The following is a 13439-nucleotide window of genomic DNA, read 5'->3' as shown; positions in this document are numbered from 1 at the left end:
AAGGAAGCCTGCAGTGACAGACTCCGGTAGGACACTTCGGTCAAAAGTTAGGATCACATGTTTAGTTTTTACTTCTTTGCCATCGCGTCTGATCATTATTCTTCTTACCGCAGTAACGCCCTGGTCACGCATGCCCTCGAGGAGGTCAGACTCACTTTCATTGAGCAGGTCCATCTCAGATATGACGCCCTGCGAGCTGTTAAGGCTCCGGTGTGGCGTTACAGCTACTTCAAGGCCAAGTAGGTCGGTCTGGTTCAAGAGACTATCAGATTGTTTTTTAGTAGATAGTTCTACAAGCACGTCCCCCGATGTCAGCTTCTTTGCCTTGTAGTTCGCGCCAACTACACTCTCAATGAACTTGGCAATTAAGAAGACCGACTTGCAGGTAACTGGAGATTCCTTGTTCTTAGATTGTATCACTAAGAAGCGAGGAAAGTTGTCCGGGGTGTTAAATTTCATGTTGGGCAGAGGTTTGAAAATTACATCGGTGCGGGCCCTTTTTGGGGCCCGATCATTTGGGAGAGAGGATTTCGAAAGTACCATGCGGCATAGTATAAAGCAGGGAACTGGGGTACTTTCTTCTTTGACGTTACCCTGATGGTCAAAGAGGTCCCGGAGCTCCCAGCCTGATAGACAGACAGGGAGCCCATCGGCCGGAGCTTGACCAGGGCTCCGACGGCCACCGTTCACGGCTTCTAACCCTTCACCTTTCAACTTCTCGCCACGGTAGGTAACAGCTTAAGTATGGGGGGCTCGGGGTACGCGGTGTCGCCACTCACCGTCACCAAGATTACTCAAGGTGCCCCGTGCGGGGACGTTACAAAATGTGAAATCTCTCCTTTATGAGAACACCGGAACACAGGTTATTTTACACGAAACTGCAACGTGACGTCATCTCCAGGCGGACGTCTCTTCTGCTAGAGGAGGAACGTCTCCGAGGTGGTGGTCATGCCGTTGAAGATGAAGGTGTTGTTCAGGGGCACGTACTGTCCCGTCACCAGCTTGATCACCTCCTGGGCCGCACAGCCGCCAATGAATGCTGCCACCGTGTGGATCTCAGCTGCACCGTACCGGCACCTGCAACAAGACAACATTGCACCCATTACTCTCCTGCAGCCAATACTAAAAGTTAAAGCCGTTCCACTCAAAGCTGTCTAAAGTGCAGAGCAGTAAGTCGCCAGAATGGGCCGTAGCGCCGTCACCCGCTCATTGCTACCACCAACGCATTTCAAATTTCCCGCCATCGCAGTGCTCACACACCCCCTGCCTGAAACAGCGCCAGCGGGAGTTCTGTTCTTTTCATGCTTACTCTTCCTCCCACACATGCCGGCATTGCACTGCCACTTTGTTTCACTTACAAAAACCAACCCAAACGAGTGTTCTTAACTAAATGAACACGGGCGGTAGCAGTTATGGACACAGATTTCGCCCCAAATGTACCTAGTTTTCTTTGCGCTAAACAACGGGGAGATGTATGACAAGCGCCAGCGGTTCACAAGTTTTGAACGCTTACGACTATTTAAACCACTTGGTTTTCAAAGCCTCTGCGGGACGCCCTACGACAGTACGCCGGGCTCTAATTGGGTCGGTTATTTCGCTGCACCGCCTGATTCCGGCAGTCGCTTGACATCGAGCATTACAGCGAGCTACGATGACAAGGCGAGCCCCTAAAGTGCTCTGCACCTAATAGTGAATGGTGGCGCTACGTGGCAACGGTGCATTTGCACCACTTAAAGGAGCCATGAAGACAAAATACAAGTTTGTGTTATTCGAAAGGTTTCTCGTTTTATAGTGCCCTCAATGCTTTTCTGAATACAAACAATGCTTTATTCACAAAGAAATTAATTAATTTAAGTTAGAATTTTGATTTTCCCGCTAACTCGTGCGTTTTCGTGGTCTCCAATGACATCACAGGAACCGACTGCTCTGCTATGGTCTTTCTAGGGACCATAAAGCTCTGCAGCCGATTGGGAGGCCTTGTTTGCCGTTAGGTGCCACCATACCGTAGCAAGCCGTTTTCAGCCTTTGGCACAGAGCAAGAATTTCTTTCTCCGTGGCCTTTGGTTTGTTTTTGACCGCATTTAAATCTGACTTGTTTTTGTTCGCGGAGAAAATAACCGTTTCGTAAAACATAGTGCTCGCTTGGCAAATATGGTCACGCCAGACACCGTTCCTTGCGTCAATCGGCATGTGTAGTCTGAGACAACCCCAAAGCCCCGCAGTCCTGTGCAGCTAACCAAGCATAGTGCGCGCAGTACCAACAGCAGTACGCATCAACACTTCTGTTTACCTGTGCTTTTGTAACTTACGGCTTTGAAAAGTATGCGCCCTAAATTTTAGCGCACATGGCTCGTTCGGCAAGCTTATAAGCTCTGACTAGTTTGTGTTTGCTTTTGTCGCCCTCCACCAATCCCAGAGCTGTCACATGTGACATCATAGGTTCTGTTGCGGGGAATGAGCTAGTGGGTCGCATGGCCATTTCCTTTTTTCCTAATTATGTAGCTTATTTGAGTGAAGTTTGCGTTAAAAGTGGTGTTAGTACGACTCTAACGAGGCAAACTTTTGAATGAACCAAACTTGTGTTTTCTCTTCATGGCTCCTTTAATACCTGGCCCAAACATGCACATGAATTGGTACCAGCAAAAGAAATTGCACAACAACACTCCTGGCATGACAAGCAGAAAGAAAGGAGAGCAGCTAATTTGTTTGCTATGGGTTTATGTGTTATATGATTGCACCATGGAAGCACACCAATTTTGTCTCCAGTTACCTTTATTGCTGCGTGCCAGTGCCGCAAGTTCATGCGATAAACTCCAATCACTCAAACTTCAATGCCACCGCCACGGACCAAACTTCCACGATCCAGAGATGAGTCGTGTGTAATGAGGTTATCTCTCACTCCATGTCACTCGACATTTGTGGTGTGCTTCGGAAGAAAAGAAGACCTCAAGGCACATCACCAGGGACTAGCAAATGTTATGACCCACCCATGTCCCCATCTACAAAATTTAGAATGGTGTACGCTTGAGTAATACCTGGTGACGGGCGAGTTGGTTATACTGGTTGGATTGCGCTGGTTAAAGCACAAGACGGACCAAAAGGACACACGCACTTGACGTATAGACTGCGCACTGACCACTGGTTATTAAAACTGAAATGCATACAAGAAAAGCATTATATTTATGTTTTTATTTGCTGCTTTTTATACTGCTCAAAGTATGGCCTGTAAAAAGTGGCTCACCAAGCTTTTGCACACTGTGGCGCGCCGCTGCAGAGAGAAAAAAATCGCGCTACGCCTTCTTTACTGCACTCAGTGCAGTAAGGACCTTGATTAGGTCATCATTCCCGAAATATATGAGCGTTTTCCAATAGGGCCCTAATTCTCATCTAGTGTACCAGTTACCATAAAATAGTGTGGTGGTGAGCGCAAGTTTTGCAGCATGACTGGCGTGATGACTGCACACACGTGACCTGGCATGCAACCAGAGTGCCGAATACAAGTGACAGGGGAACCCACAGGTAGCAGATGGCCCATCCGCCTGCCCTTTGGAGACAAAGGGAAGCGGCAGGGTGGATATTGCTGCCATCAAATGTTGCTTTCACCGTTGCCATTGTGCTGCCCCAAAAAAATGATCTTCGTCCCCATTCTTGTGTTTTCTCACTCACAGCCATTCATTTTGAATTCTACTCAGGCTGAGATTCCCCCACATGGCCCTTTAGGGTGTCTATGCCGCCCAACCACTGCTCCATTTCCCCTCAAAAACTCGTCGAGATGGCGGACGAAGAGAGGCGACTCACATTTCGTGCACGTAGTCGTCCCTGGCAATGGGCCCCGTGCCCCACTCCTGCAGCACCTGCCCAAGGGACGCCTGCAAGGGGAAAGGCACAGGTGCAGGACGTGAGTCACTGAGCATACTGCAAGCACAGCACACAGGTGGCCTTCACTCAGAAAAACAGCTGAGAAACATGGAAGACAGATCAGCCCAGCTGACTTCTGCACACTCTGGGGATCAATGGATGATGGGCCTTCATTCAAGCAACCAATCTGGGTTCAAGAGAGCGCGATATGAGATGATATGGTGATGATAAGCGTGACATGGTGACTCTATGGACACTCCCACCTGGTGGACTTGCACTTGCCTTCAATCCTGAGGTGCTTCTTATAGCTTTTCTTGCCGCCCTCCTGAGTCAAATTTACTGGCCCCCGCCTCGTCACTACCCTCACCAGGCTTCAGGTCAGTCTCCCAGTCAGACCTAGCTCCTTCGTGAATCCACCTTGTGGGAAGAATGGTACTGAGAACCCCCAGGTGCACTGCCCTTTAGGGGTCCGGATTGTTGCCGTGGCTCGTTTGCTGCCGCACTATTGTGGCCACCACAGGAACACGGCGTCATGCACACAAACTGAGGTTTCGAAAAGGAACCCGCTTGTCCCTTTGTTCAGCCTTCTGGCTTACTCAAGCCAGACACACCGCAACAAGCAGTTTATGCAGACATAAGCACTCAAAACTCATGAACCGCTGGCGCTTGTCATACATCTCCCCGTTGTTTAGCACAAAGAAAACTGCAGGTGCATTCGAGGCAAAATATACATACTTTATTGGCAGCACCCGCGTTCATTTAGTTAGGAACGCTCATTCGGTGGGGTGTTATGCTAGTAAGCAAAAATTCAGCGGCCGCTCAAGAAAAAAAAAAAAGAACACCGTGTTCGAAATGGTGCAGAAGGGCTCGAGCATGTGCGAGATGAAATCAGACACAAAAAGAACAGAGCTCCCGCTGTTCCAGGCAGAGCAAGAAACAAAAGATAAAGAGAAGGATGCGAGCTGCCCCAAAAGAAGGCAAACGAGAATTGCAAAAGCAGGAAAACCGAACTGAATTGAACAAACCTCATCAAGAGAGGAGCGAGACGGAGAGGGGAAGAGCGTGAGGGTGGTAGCAAAGAGCCCTTGAATGGCGACACAGCCTTCTTGGCGAATCACTGGTGTGCATTTCCAACAGCTTTCACGTTGAGTGGAACGGCGTGAATTTTTTTTTTGAGCCAGTGAAGACCATGGGCGTTGGGAGGCAGGTTCAAAAGGGCCACTTGCGCCCGCCCCCCCCCCCCCCCCCCACCCTCAACGCAATGGGTTTGCCCCCCTCAAGACAAAATCCCGCCGACATTCGTGGTAAAGACTACAGCCAGCGTTCTGCACCCCGAAATGCAGAACACCCCCTGTTCGCATTACAAAGCAGCAGTCAAGAGGACTGTAGCCCTAAAATCTGGAACCCTACTGCTCACTGCGCAAAGTATGCCAGGGCCCAGCAGTCATCAGGCTTGTACAGTCGGCGACACAATTTTCCAGACCATGCGAGCGCCTGGGAAGAACCACTGCTGCGCACTTTGGAGGCACGACACCTGCTGTGAAGATCAACATGGCATGCAAGCTGTCGGCGTCGGCGTCTTATGTAGTCACGGTACTAAAACTCCGGGACGCTCATTTTCCAATGCCTCACACTAGGTTTCATCCCTGTGGGCAAAAATGCGCACTAAGAGAACACACCGAGACACTCGTTTTTCAACATCTCACACTAGAAAGCTTGGGGCTTCAAAGACACCACGAGACTTTTACAGCAAATCTGTGTACCTTTAATCCCAATGGTTTCATCTCCGCAGGCAAAAACGGCAACACGCCAAGGCCTAAGACACCGAGCACTCGGCATCGAAGCTGCATTATGGATGCTAAGGGGCCTGTGAACAATGGCACCCCCCCACCATGTGTTGCTGGTAAAGATCATGTTTACACATTATCTTTGAAGGCCAGGCAGGATCTAGTGACACCAGCTGAGCACAAGCGACCAGCCCGCCTTTTCTGGTGCCGAATCAGCGCGTGACGTATGGAGAGGGACAGACTTACAATCTTTGAATACACTTATACACTACGTGCTTTGCCCCTCCCCAGGTTTCACATTAGTGGAGACAGCCCGGAATTTCCCTCGCTTTCTGTAGCCGCACTCCAAATGTCAGTAACGTACTGTGGGGTGATGCTTCTGTAGCATACCGTGTGCTCTGATTACACGCGTGGCCAGATTTCTGAATGTGCTCCCGGCATTCTGATCCATCATTACTCAGAATGGTTTCATCGACTCTTGCTGTTTCTTACTTCGTCATTCGAACAACATTGGGTCACCTCGCCGACTGTATCGAAACAAACAAAAAAACAGAACCTTTCCGACGGATGACTAGTGTGGACACTAAATACGCAGGTGCAATAACTGGGGAATCAGCCCGTCTGGCAGTACATGGTCGTGGCACCAAAATGAATTGATTGATTGATTGTAGGGTTTAACGCGCCGACGCAACGCAGGCGATGAGGTGCGCCGTAGTGGAGGGCTCCGGATTAATTTTGACCACCTGGGGATCTTTAACGTGCGCCTAAATCTCGTACACACAGGCGTTTTTGCTTTTCGCCTCCATCAGAAAAGCGGCCGCCGCGGCCGGGAATCGAACCCGCGACCTCGTGCTCAGCAGCGCAAGGCACCAAAATGGATACTACTAAAAAGGATGCCTTACTGACAATTGGAACAAGGCTGCCACAAGTGAGAAAATATGCATGCCTGCAAGCAAGAAAGGATGGGCATGTGTGCTGCGTTGATCTTGCAAGCAGGCGTCACGCCTCCGAAGTGCACAGTGGTGGTTTCCACCGCGCCCTGGCGTGGTCCATAAAATTGTGTGCGCGCCTGTACTTCTACAGAGTCATACTCCGAAGAAGAACCAAGTGCAAGATGCTAACAGCAGCGTCATCGATAACTATGCTGAACAACAGACATGATCTCATGACTAGCAAAGTCTTCATGCTGATCTCGTTACCACAATGCTACAGTGCCCAATAAATCGAAGGAAAGTAAACACATTTGAGATTCAATACACATGCAAATTGTCGTATTCATGGGAGGTTGTGGCCGTTACTACACCAGGGTGGCCAATCCTGCTCTGGTGAGGGAGTGCATTACCGGCAATGGTCGCCGGGGTCAGGCCGCACCCCAAGCCCCTTTGTGCAATTCCATCAATACGCGGATATTTTTTTTTTTTTTTAATCCAGTGGGAATTGTCCGGCACCGGGATTCGAACCACGGTCCTTCTGCACGCGAGGCGGTTGTTCTACCTCTAACGCCATCGCTGCCACCTCTACCCCCCCCCAGCATCATCTACCCCCAAGCATTACGGAACCAGGGGGTAGATGAGCATTATGTAAGAATACTAGAGGATATCTACAATGGGTCTACAGCTACGATCATCCTCCATAGGGAGAGCAGTAAAATACCTATACGGAAGGGTGTCAGACAAGGAGACACAATCTCTCCAATGTTATTCACAGCATGTTTACAAGTAGTATTCAGAACGTTGGATTGGGAACAGGTTGGAGTAAGGGTTAATGGTGAATACCTCAGTAACCACAGATTGATTTGCTGATGACGTTGCCTTGCTAAGTAACTCGGGGGACGAATTGCAAAGCATGCTTTCCACACAGGGCGAACAGAGTAGAACCGTGGGCCCGAAAATTAATATGCAGAAAACTAAAGTAATGATCAATAACCTCGGGACATCACAGCAGTTTGAGATAGGTGGCGAGGCAGTGGAAGTGGTAAGCGAATATATCTACTTAGGCCAAGTTGTGACACCGGATCCCAACCATGAGGCAGAGATAATTAGAAGGATCAGAATGGGGTGGGGTGCATATGGCAGACATTCTCAGATAATGAATAGCAGCCTACCATTGTCGTTGAAGAAGAAAGTGTATGACAGCTGCATCTTGCCGGTACTCACCTACGGCCCTACGGGGCAGAAACTTGGAGGCTCACTAAGAGGGTTCAACTTAAATTGAGAACGACTCAGCGGGCAATGGAGCGGAAAATGATAGGTGTAACATTAAGGGACAAGAAGAGAGCGGAGTGGGTCAGGGAGAAAACTGGTGTTAAAGACATATTAGTAGAAATTAAGAAGAAGAAATGGACGTGGGCAGGACATGTAATGCGAAGGCAAGATAACCGCTGGTCATTAAGGGTAACAGAGTGGATCCCTAGAGAAGGCAAGCGCTGCAGGGGGCGGCAGAAAGTTAGATGGGCCGATGAGATCAAGAAGTTTGCCGGGATAAATTGGTCACAGTTGGCACAGGACCGAGATAATTGGAGAATAATGGGAGAGGCCTTTGCCCTGCAATGGGCGTAGATAGGCTTGTGATGATGATGATGATGATGACACATGCAAAACACTTTATGACTACACATCGACTGCCATGTGCTGTGCACCCAAACTGACAGTGGCAGTACAGTCTACGCTCGTTACAGTGGATCCAGCAACAACGGACTTTCGGTTGCAACAGACCATTTCTGTTCGTTTGTTTGGCCCCCATGCATTTTAAATGAAGTCCACTCCACTCGTAACGGACCCGGCTAGAGCAGAGGCTACAGCAGACAAAATTTTAGGCAAAAATTGTTTCCACTGAATGTAAATAGCCGACTTCCGCGAGGCCAGCACCCTATATGCTTTTTCTTTGTTTAGTTTTGCAAGAAAACTTATGTCTGGCAACACCGTTGGCAGCCTGGTCGTTGCCGCAGCCAAGCCAAGCCAGTGCCAGTGGCCTTCTTTTTTTTTCTTTTTTTTTTTTGTACGACCAGCGGCACGAGCGGCCGGGTAGCTGTTTTCGCTGTCAGATAAATTAAGCATAATTAACGCTGTCGAACATGGGGAAAACCAAGCCAACATCACCAGAAGTACAAGCCTGTCTAAGCAGACGGTCCGCTCGACCGTCAAGAACAAGGCCACTGCCGATAAACACGACTCTGGTGAGATTGAGCAACAGCGCTATCGAATACGCAAAGTGGTCCACCCAGAGCCGAGTCTGCCCTCGTCACAGTTTTATGTAATAAAGAACTCGGGTTCAGTGAAATTCGGTCTTTATTATTCCCACGCATGTATCGTTCCCGTTCAGCTAGGTTAGGTGAAAAAGATAAGAAATTGCGTAAAATTTAGTCTGTTGTAGCCGATGGTCTGCTCTAGCCGGGTCAGTTATGAGTGGAGTGGAATTCATTTAAAATGCATGGGGACCAAACAAACCAACAGAAATGGTCTGTTGCAAACAGAAGTCCGTTGTTGCCGGATCCACTGTAATGAGCGTAGGCTGTACTAGCACTGTCAGCTTGATGCACATCACATGGCAGTGGATGTGTAGGCATAAAGTGTTTTGCATGTGTATTGAATCTCAAATGTGCGCAGTCCAACTGGTCTAACTATTGTTTTTACAGCTGTCCATCATATTATTTCATATAAGCTGTTCCAGTGACCATACCAAAATCATAAAAAATGTGGTAGCTGCCTTGGGAGAACATCAGGCAGCGACCCGATTTGTTTGGCGAACGGTTTCGGGAAAACCTGCCTCATCACAAAGGGATTAAAAACAGCCTAGCTAGTTCTGATGGTCAGGACTGATTTTTGTAGCTGGTTAACAATTGCTCCTAGTTATACTCTTGCTTTATTTGCTCACCTTATCATGCGTCTTTAAACACTTGACCGCATGCGCTAGGCCTTTTCCAGGTGCCGGCGCTAAGCTTTGGAAACGGTCATTTGGCAAATCTTTGCCCTCACGCGAACGCTTTGCAGAGGTGCTGCAGGTGCGAAGAAAGAACAAAGTGTCTATAGTATCTATATGGAATGCCGGTCGAAGTACCCACTTTTGCGCTCATATACCCTTTCCCCCTCACCTCCGGTCGGATGCTGCATACTTCGACTACAGTGAATGTTTTTTGTTCCAGATTATGAGGGTCCGTCCTTTGTAACGGGTGTAGACACATTATACTCTTTGTGCATCCACAATTTTTTCTCCACAACAGTTTTCTCCACCAAAAAACGAACCCCTAACTTCCCAGAAGTTTGACAACTGCCGGAATCTCACTTGTGTAAGGAGTTGTAACTGCCACTAAGTAGAACAATAACACGGTTTGTGTGAACGGAACTAGCCATTGCAGTCCCGACTTTTTCCCTAGGGCCATTTCAGAAAGTGACAAGCACTACACCGAGGACATAAGTACCTTGAGCTTGCTGATGTCGGTCTCGAGCTGGTCCTCGAAGTACCCCGGGTAGCGGTTGTACTCGGAGTAGAAGCGGTCCACGGCCCGCAGCATCACATAGAAGATCATCTCGCTCTCGGGGGAGTCCAGGCTCGTCACTGGGGGGGTGGGAAGCACCAGCACTCATCGAGCCGCTCCAACATCGCAGCGTGTCAGGATCGAGAATCGCTACACCCCACGGTTACAGTTCCAAAAGCACGGAGCTAAAGTTGTCACTTCACAACTATCAAACAGTCATTCTAGAGAAAAAAAGGAAGGGGACACCTCTCCACAGGAATAAGACCCACGAGTGACACCTCACTTCATCACTGCTGTCATCACGAAACAGCACCACGGAATAAGCTGTGCTGCACGAATGGCGTGGAGGACAGAATGCGGACCTCAAGCATTTGAAGGCTGAAAACTTACGGCACTTTTGAAAGGGTGTTCTTCATCCTTCAACATCAATTGGAGAGCACTGTACAAGAGCAATGCACGAACGTGTACTAATCCTGGTGATTATGCCGGGTGTCCCTGCGCTGTCGATTATCAACCTTCCCCTGAGAAGGCCCCCTTCTCAGAATGTGTATGATCGCACACTGACCCTCATGCCAAAATCATTGACCCTTTTTTACTGTGGGAAAATTTTACCCACTTTCCTCTCATTCTGGTCCACAACTATTTTTCCAGTTTTTGGCGCCGCGAAAAAAAAAACACAAACTGTGCAAAGAAAACTCGCAGGACATTTATTTTTTCCGTCGCATTGTGCTTGCAACTCCTTTGGCAATATTTGAGCAGCATGTGAAACCGCTTGAAGCATTCCCCTCGACAGTGATGTTCCGTACTTGGTAGAAAAATTGCCATTTCTACGTTCAGAAAGAATTTCCCGCAAATTTCCCTGCATTCTCTTTATGCAGCCAATGGACCTCTATGTGGATTCCTGTTCAGTTTTGCACGTTAGCCAGCGCTAACGACAGCGCGAGGGCGTTAGCAAGCACTCTGAGGCTATGCCTTACGTAGCATTTTTTTTTTTTTAATGAGAAACTTTATTCATAAAAACACGAAGTATGTACAGACACTGTTTGGACCGATAGCTGCATAGGCTAGTGGCCGGTCCAATATAAAATTACAAGCAATTCACAAGCAATTCACAAGCACTTAAACGTCAGAGCGTAGAGGGCTCAAGAAAAATTGAGATGTACACAGGGCTACATGTCATACAACTGGAATTGTACAGTCGCCAGCAAAAGTTTGCGGGATGTGCAGCGCGTGGCGGATCAGCGCAAAACTGCATTGCTGCGCCATCTGCAGCCAGCAAGCGCCGGGTCGAGGCTCAACAAACAGGCGTGTTAGGCGCGCTTTGCGCATGCCTGTCCTTTATTCGTTACCGGGCATCTCTGCTAACTCGCTTGCCCGTGACATGCTTTCGATATTCGCGGCAGCCGCGGTGGCGCCGCGTGACCATCGCCGTCATTCTGCTATCACCGGTGCTACAAAATAAGCAGCCCGTGGCCGCCGTTTGCGCGGCGCGCAACGTTGAATAAATCTTAGGCTATGTTCAGACTATCAACGCAAAAGCCATATCGGGATCCATGGACGTAAAAAGACGGCGTGTCACGCTGTTCTGTGGATTGAGACGTGAAATGACGTTATTCTTTAAAGTTAGTTACGACAGTTGCGGACAGTCTGAACCTCGCCTTATCTTTCAAGAGACACTGCGGTTGAATAGGAAATACTTTATTTTATTTTTAACCTAAGGACCGATAAACTGTCAGCTGACCCACAATTGCCGTTGTAGTCGTCTCCGGGGCTAATTATCACAAAATTTCCTTTGGGGTAGTTCCAACAAAACAAGAGTTACAGCCGTTTTCTCTAACTGTACCTCCTCCTTAGTCTGTCATGTAGTGAATGCCGTATCGTTTACTGCTTCCCTAAAAACTAATTATGGCAAGTAAATGTGATTCGGCGTAATGCTAACGGTCGTCCTCGCAGCCCATTCCAGCATGATGTTTACATGAGACCTACATTACATTGAGATCTAGATCTTTCCCCAGAAAGTTTGCTTTGGAGCAAAATTAAATTTGGCGACGCGACATTTTTCTGAGCACCACATCGAGGTACGCAGTTTCCAACAGGTAGCCTTTGTTAGCTCCTGACCCGCCGCGGTGGCTCAGTGGCTAAGGCGTTACGCTGCTGAGCACGAGGTCGCGGGTTCGATTCCCGGCCGCGGCGGCCGCTTTTCTGATGGAGGCGAAAAGCAAAAACGCCCGTGTGTACGAGATTTCGGCGCACGTTAAAGATCCCCAGGTGGTCGAAATTAATTCGGAGCCCTCCACTACGGCGCGCCTCATCGCCTGCGTTGCGTCGGCGCGTTAAACCCTAAAATCAATCAATCAATTGTTAGCTCCTGTAAAATAAATTTAGTCGTGGACCATTACATCACTTGGAAGATAACATTTATTGATTGCTGCGCGCCGCGCAAACGGCGGCCGCGGGCTGCGTATTTTGTAGCACCAGTGATAGCTGAACGACAGCGATGGTCACGCGGCGCCACCGCGGCTGCCGCGAACATCCAAAGCATGTCACGGGAAAGCGAGTGATCAGAGATGCCCGGTAACAAATAAAGGACAGGCATGCGCAAAGCGCGCCTAGCCCGCCAGTTCCTTGAGCCTCAACCCGGCGCTCGCTGGCTGCAGATGGCGCAGCAATGCAGTTTTGCGCCGCTCGGCCACGCGCCGCACATCCCGCAAACTTTTGCTGGCGACTGTACATATTCACAGATAGACACAACAAATACAACAGAAAAATATTGTCACTAAAAAGATGATTCACATAGCAAGAGTTTCAGATAAAATTTCACAAGACTTGTAATGCTGTTTAGCGGCCATCTTCAAATTTCTCGCTGTTTTCACCTCTATCGAAGGTCGTTCCATATTTTGACTCCACTGAACTCGATCAGGCGTTCACCATATACATTGTTACATTTGGGAAGGTTGAAATTGAAATTCGAGGCTTGCCTTGTACTACGAGAGGGTAAGGTGAAAATGCTTAATGGAAAGGGAGAATTGGTGTTTATTATATTGTTGATCACGAGTGAAATTTTGTAGTTACGCAAGGACCAAAACGGCAGTACGTGATTATCATGGAAAACGTTGTTTCTGGAAAGACCTGAATCAGTTATCAACGCAGTCAATGCTCGTTTTTGCATACGAAGTAAAGGCGACAGGTAGGTTTTATACGTTTGCCCCCAAGATTCACAACAATAACTGATATGTGAATGACAGAATGCATAGTAGAGGGAGCGTCGTATATCATATGGAAAATAATATCTTGCCTTAAAGAGTGCGTGGCAACCAAAA

At 48.5% G+C, this 13439-nt stretch overlaps 1 protein-coding gene across 1 annotated transcript in view; it reads right to left on the bottom strand.

Moving 5' to 3' along the window:
• Nucleotides 1–822: 822 nt before the first annotated feature.
• The window catches only part of App-bp1 (Nedd8-activating enzyme E1 regulatory subunit APP-BP1), a 70566-nt gene continuing 57949 nt past the window's right edge, over nucleotides 823–13439 (bottom strand). Inside the window, exons 17-19 of the mRNA XM_077697816.1 lie at nucleotides 10063–10199; nucleotides 3799–3869; nucleotides 823–1077 (exon numbers count right to left, since the gene is read on the bottom strand). Coding sequence (XP_077553942.1) covers nucleotides 918–1077; nucleotides 3799–3869; nucleotides 10063–10199 — 368 coding nt within the window. The 3' untranslated portion in view covers nucleotides 823–917. The remainder of the gene's footprint in view (nucleotides 1078–3798; nucleotides 3870–10062; nucleotides 10200–13439) is intronic.

The sequence above is a fragment of the Haemaphysalis longicornis genome, unplaced genomic scaffold (assembly GCF_048455015.1).
Source record: "Haemaphysalis longicornis isolate Haplotype H1 unplaced genomic scaffold, Haemaphysalis longicornis Haplotype H1 scaffold_2, whole genome shotgun sequence".
In the NCBI taxonomy this organism is placed as follows: Eukaryota; Metazoa; Arthropoda; class Arachnida; order Ixodida; family Ixodidae; genus Haemaphysalis; species Haemaphysalis longicornis.
Note: the sequence above shows the minus strand (reverse complement) of the source record. Positions and strands in the feature narration are given on the sequence as shown.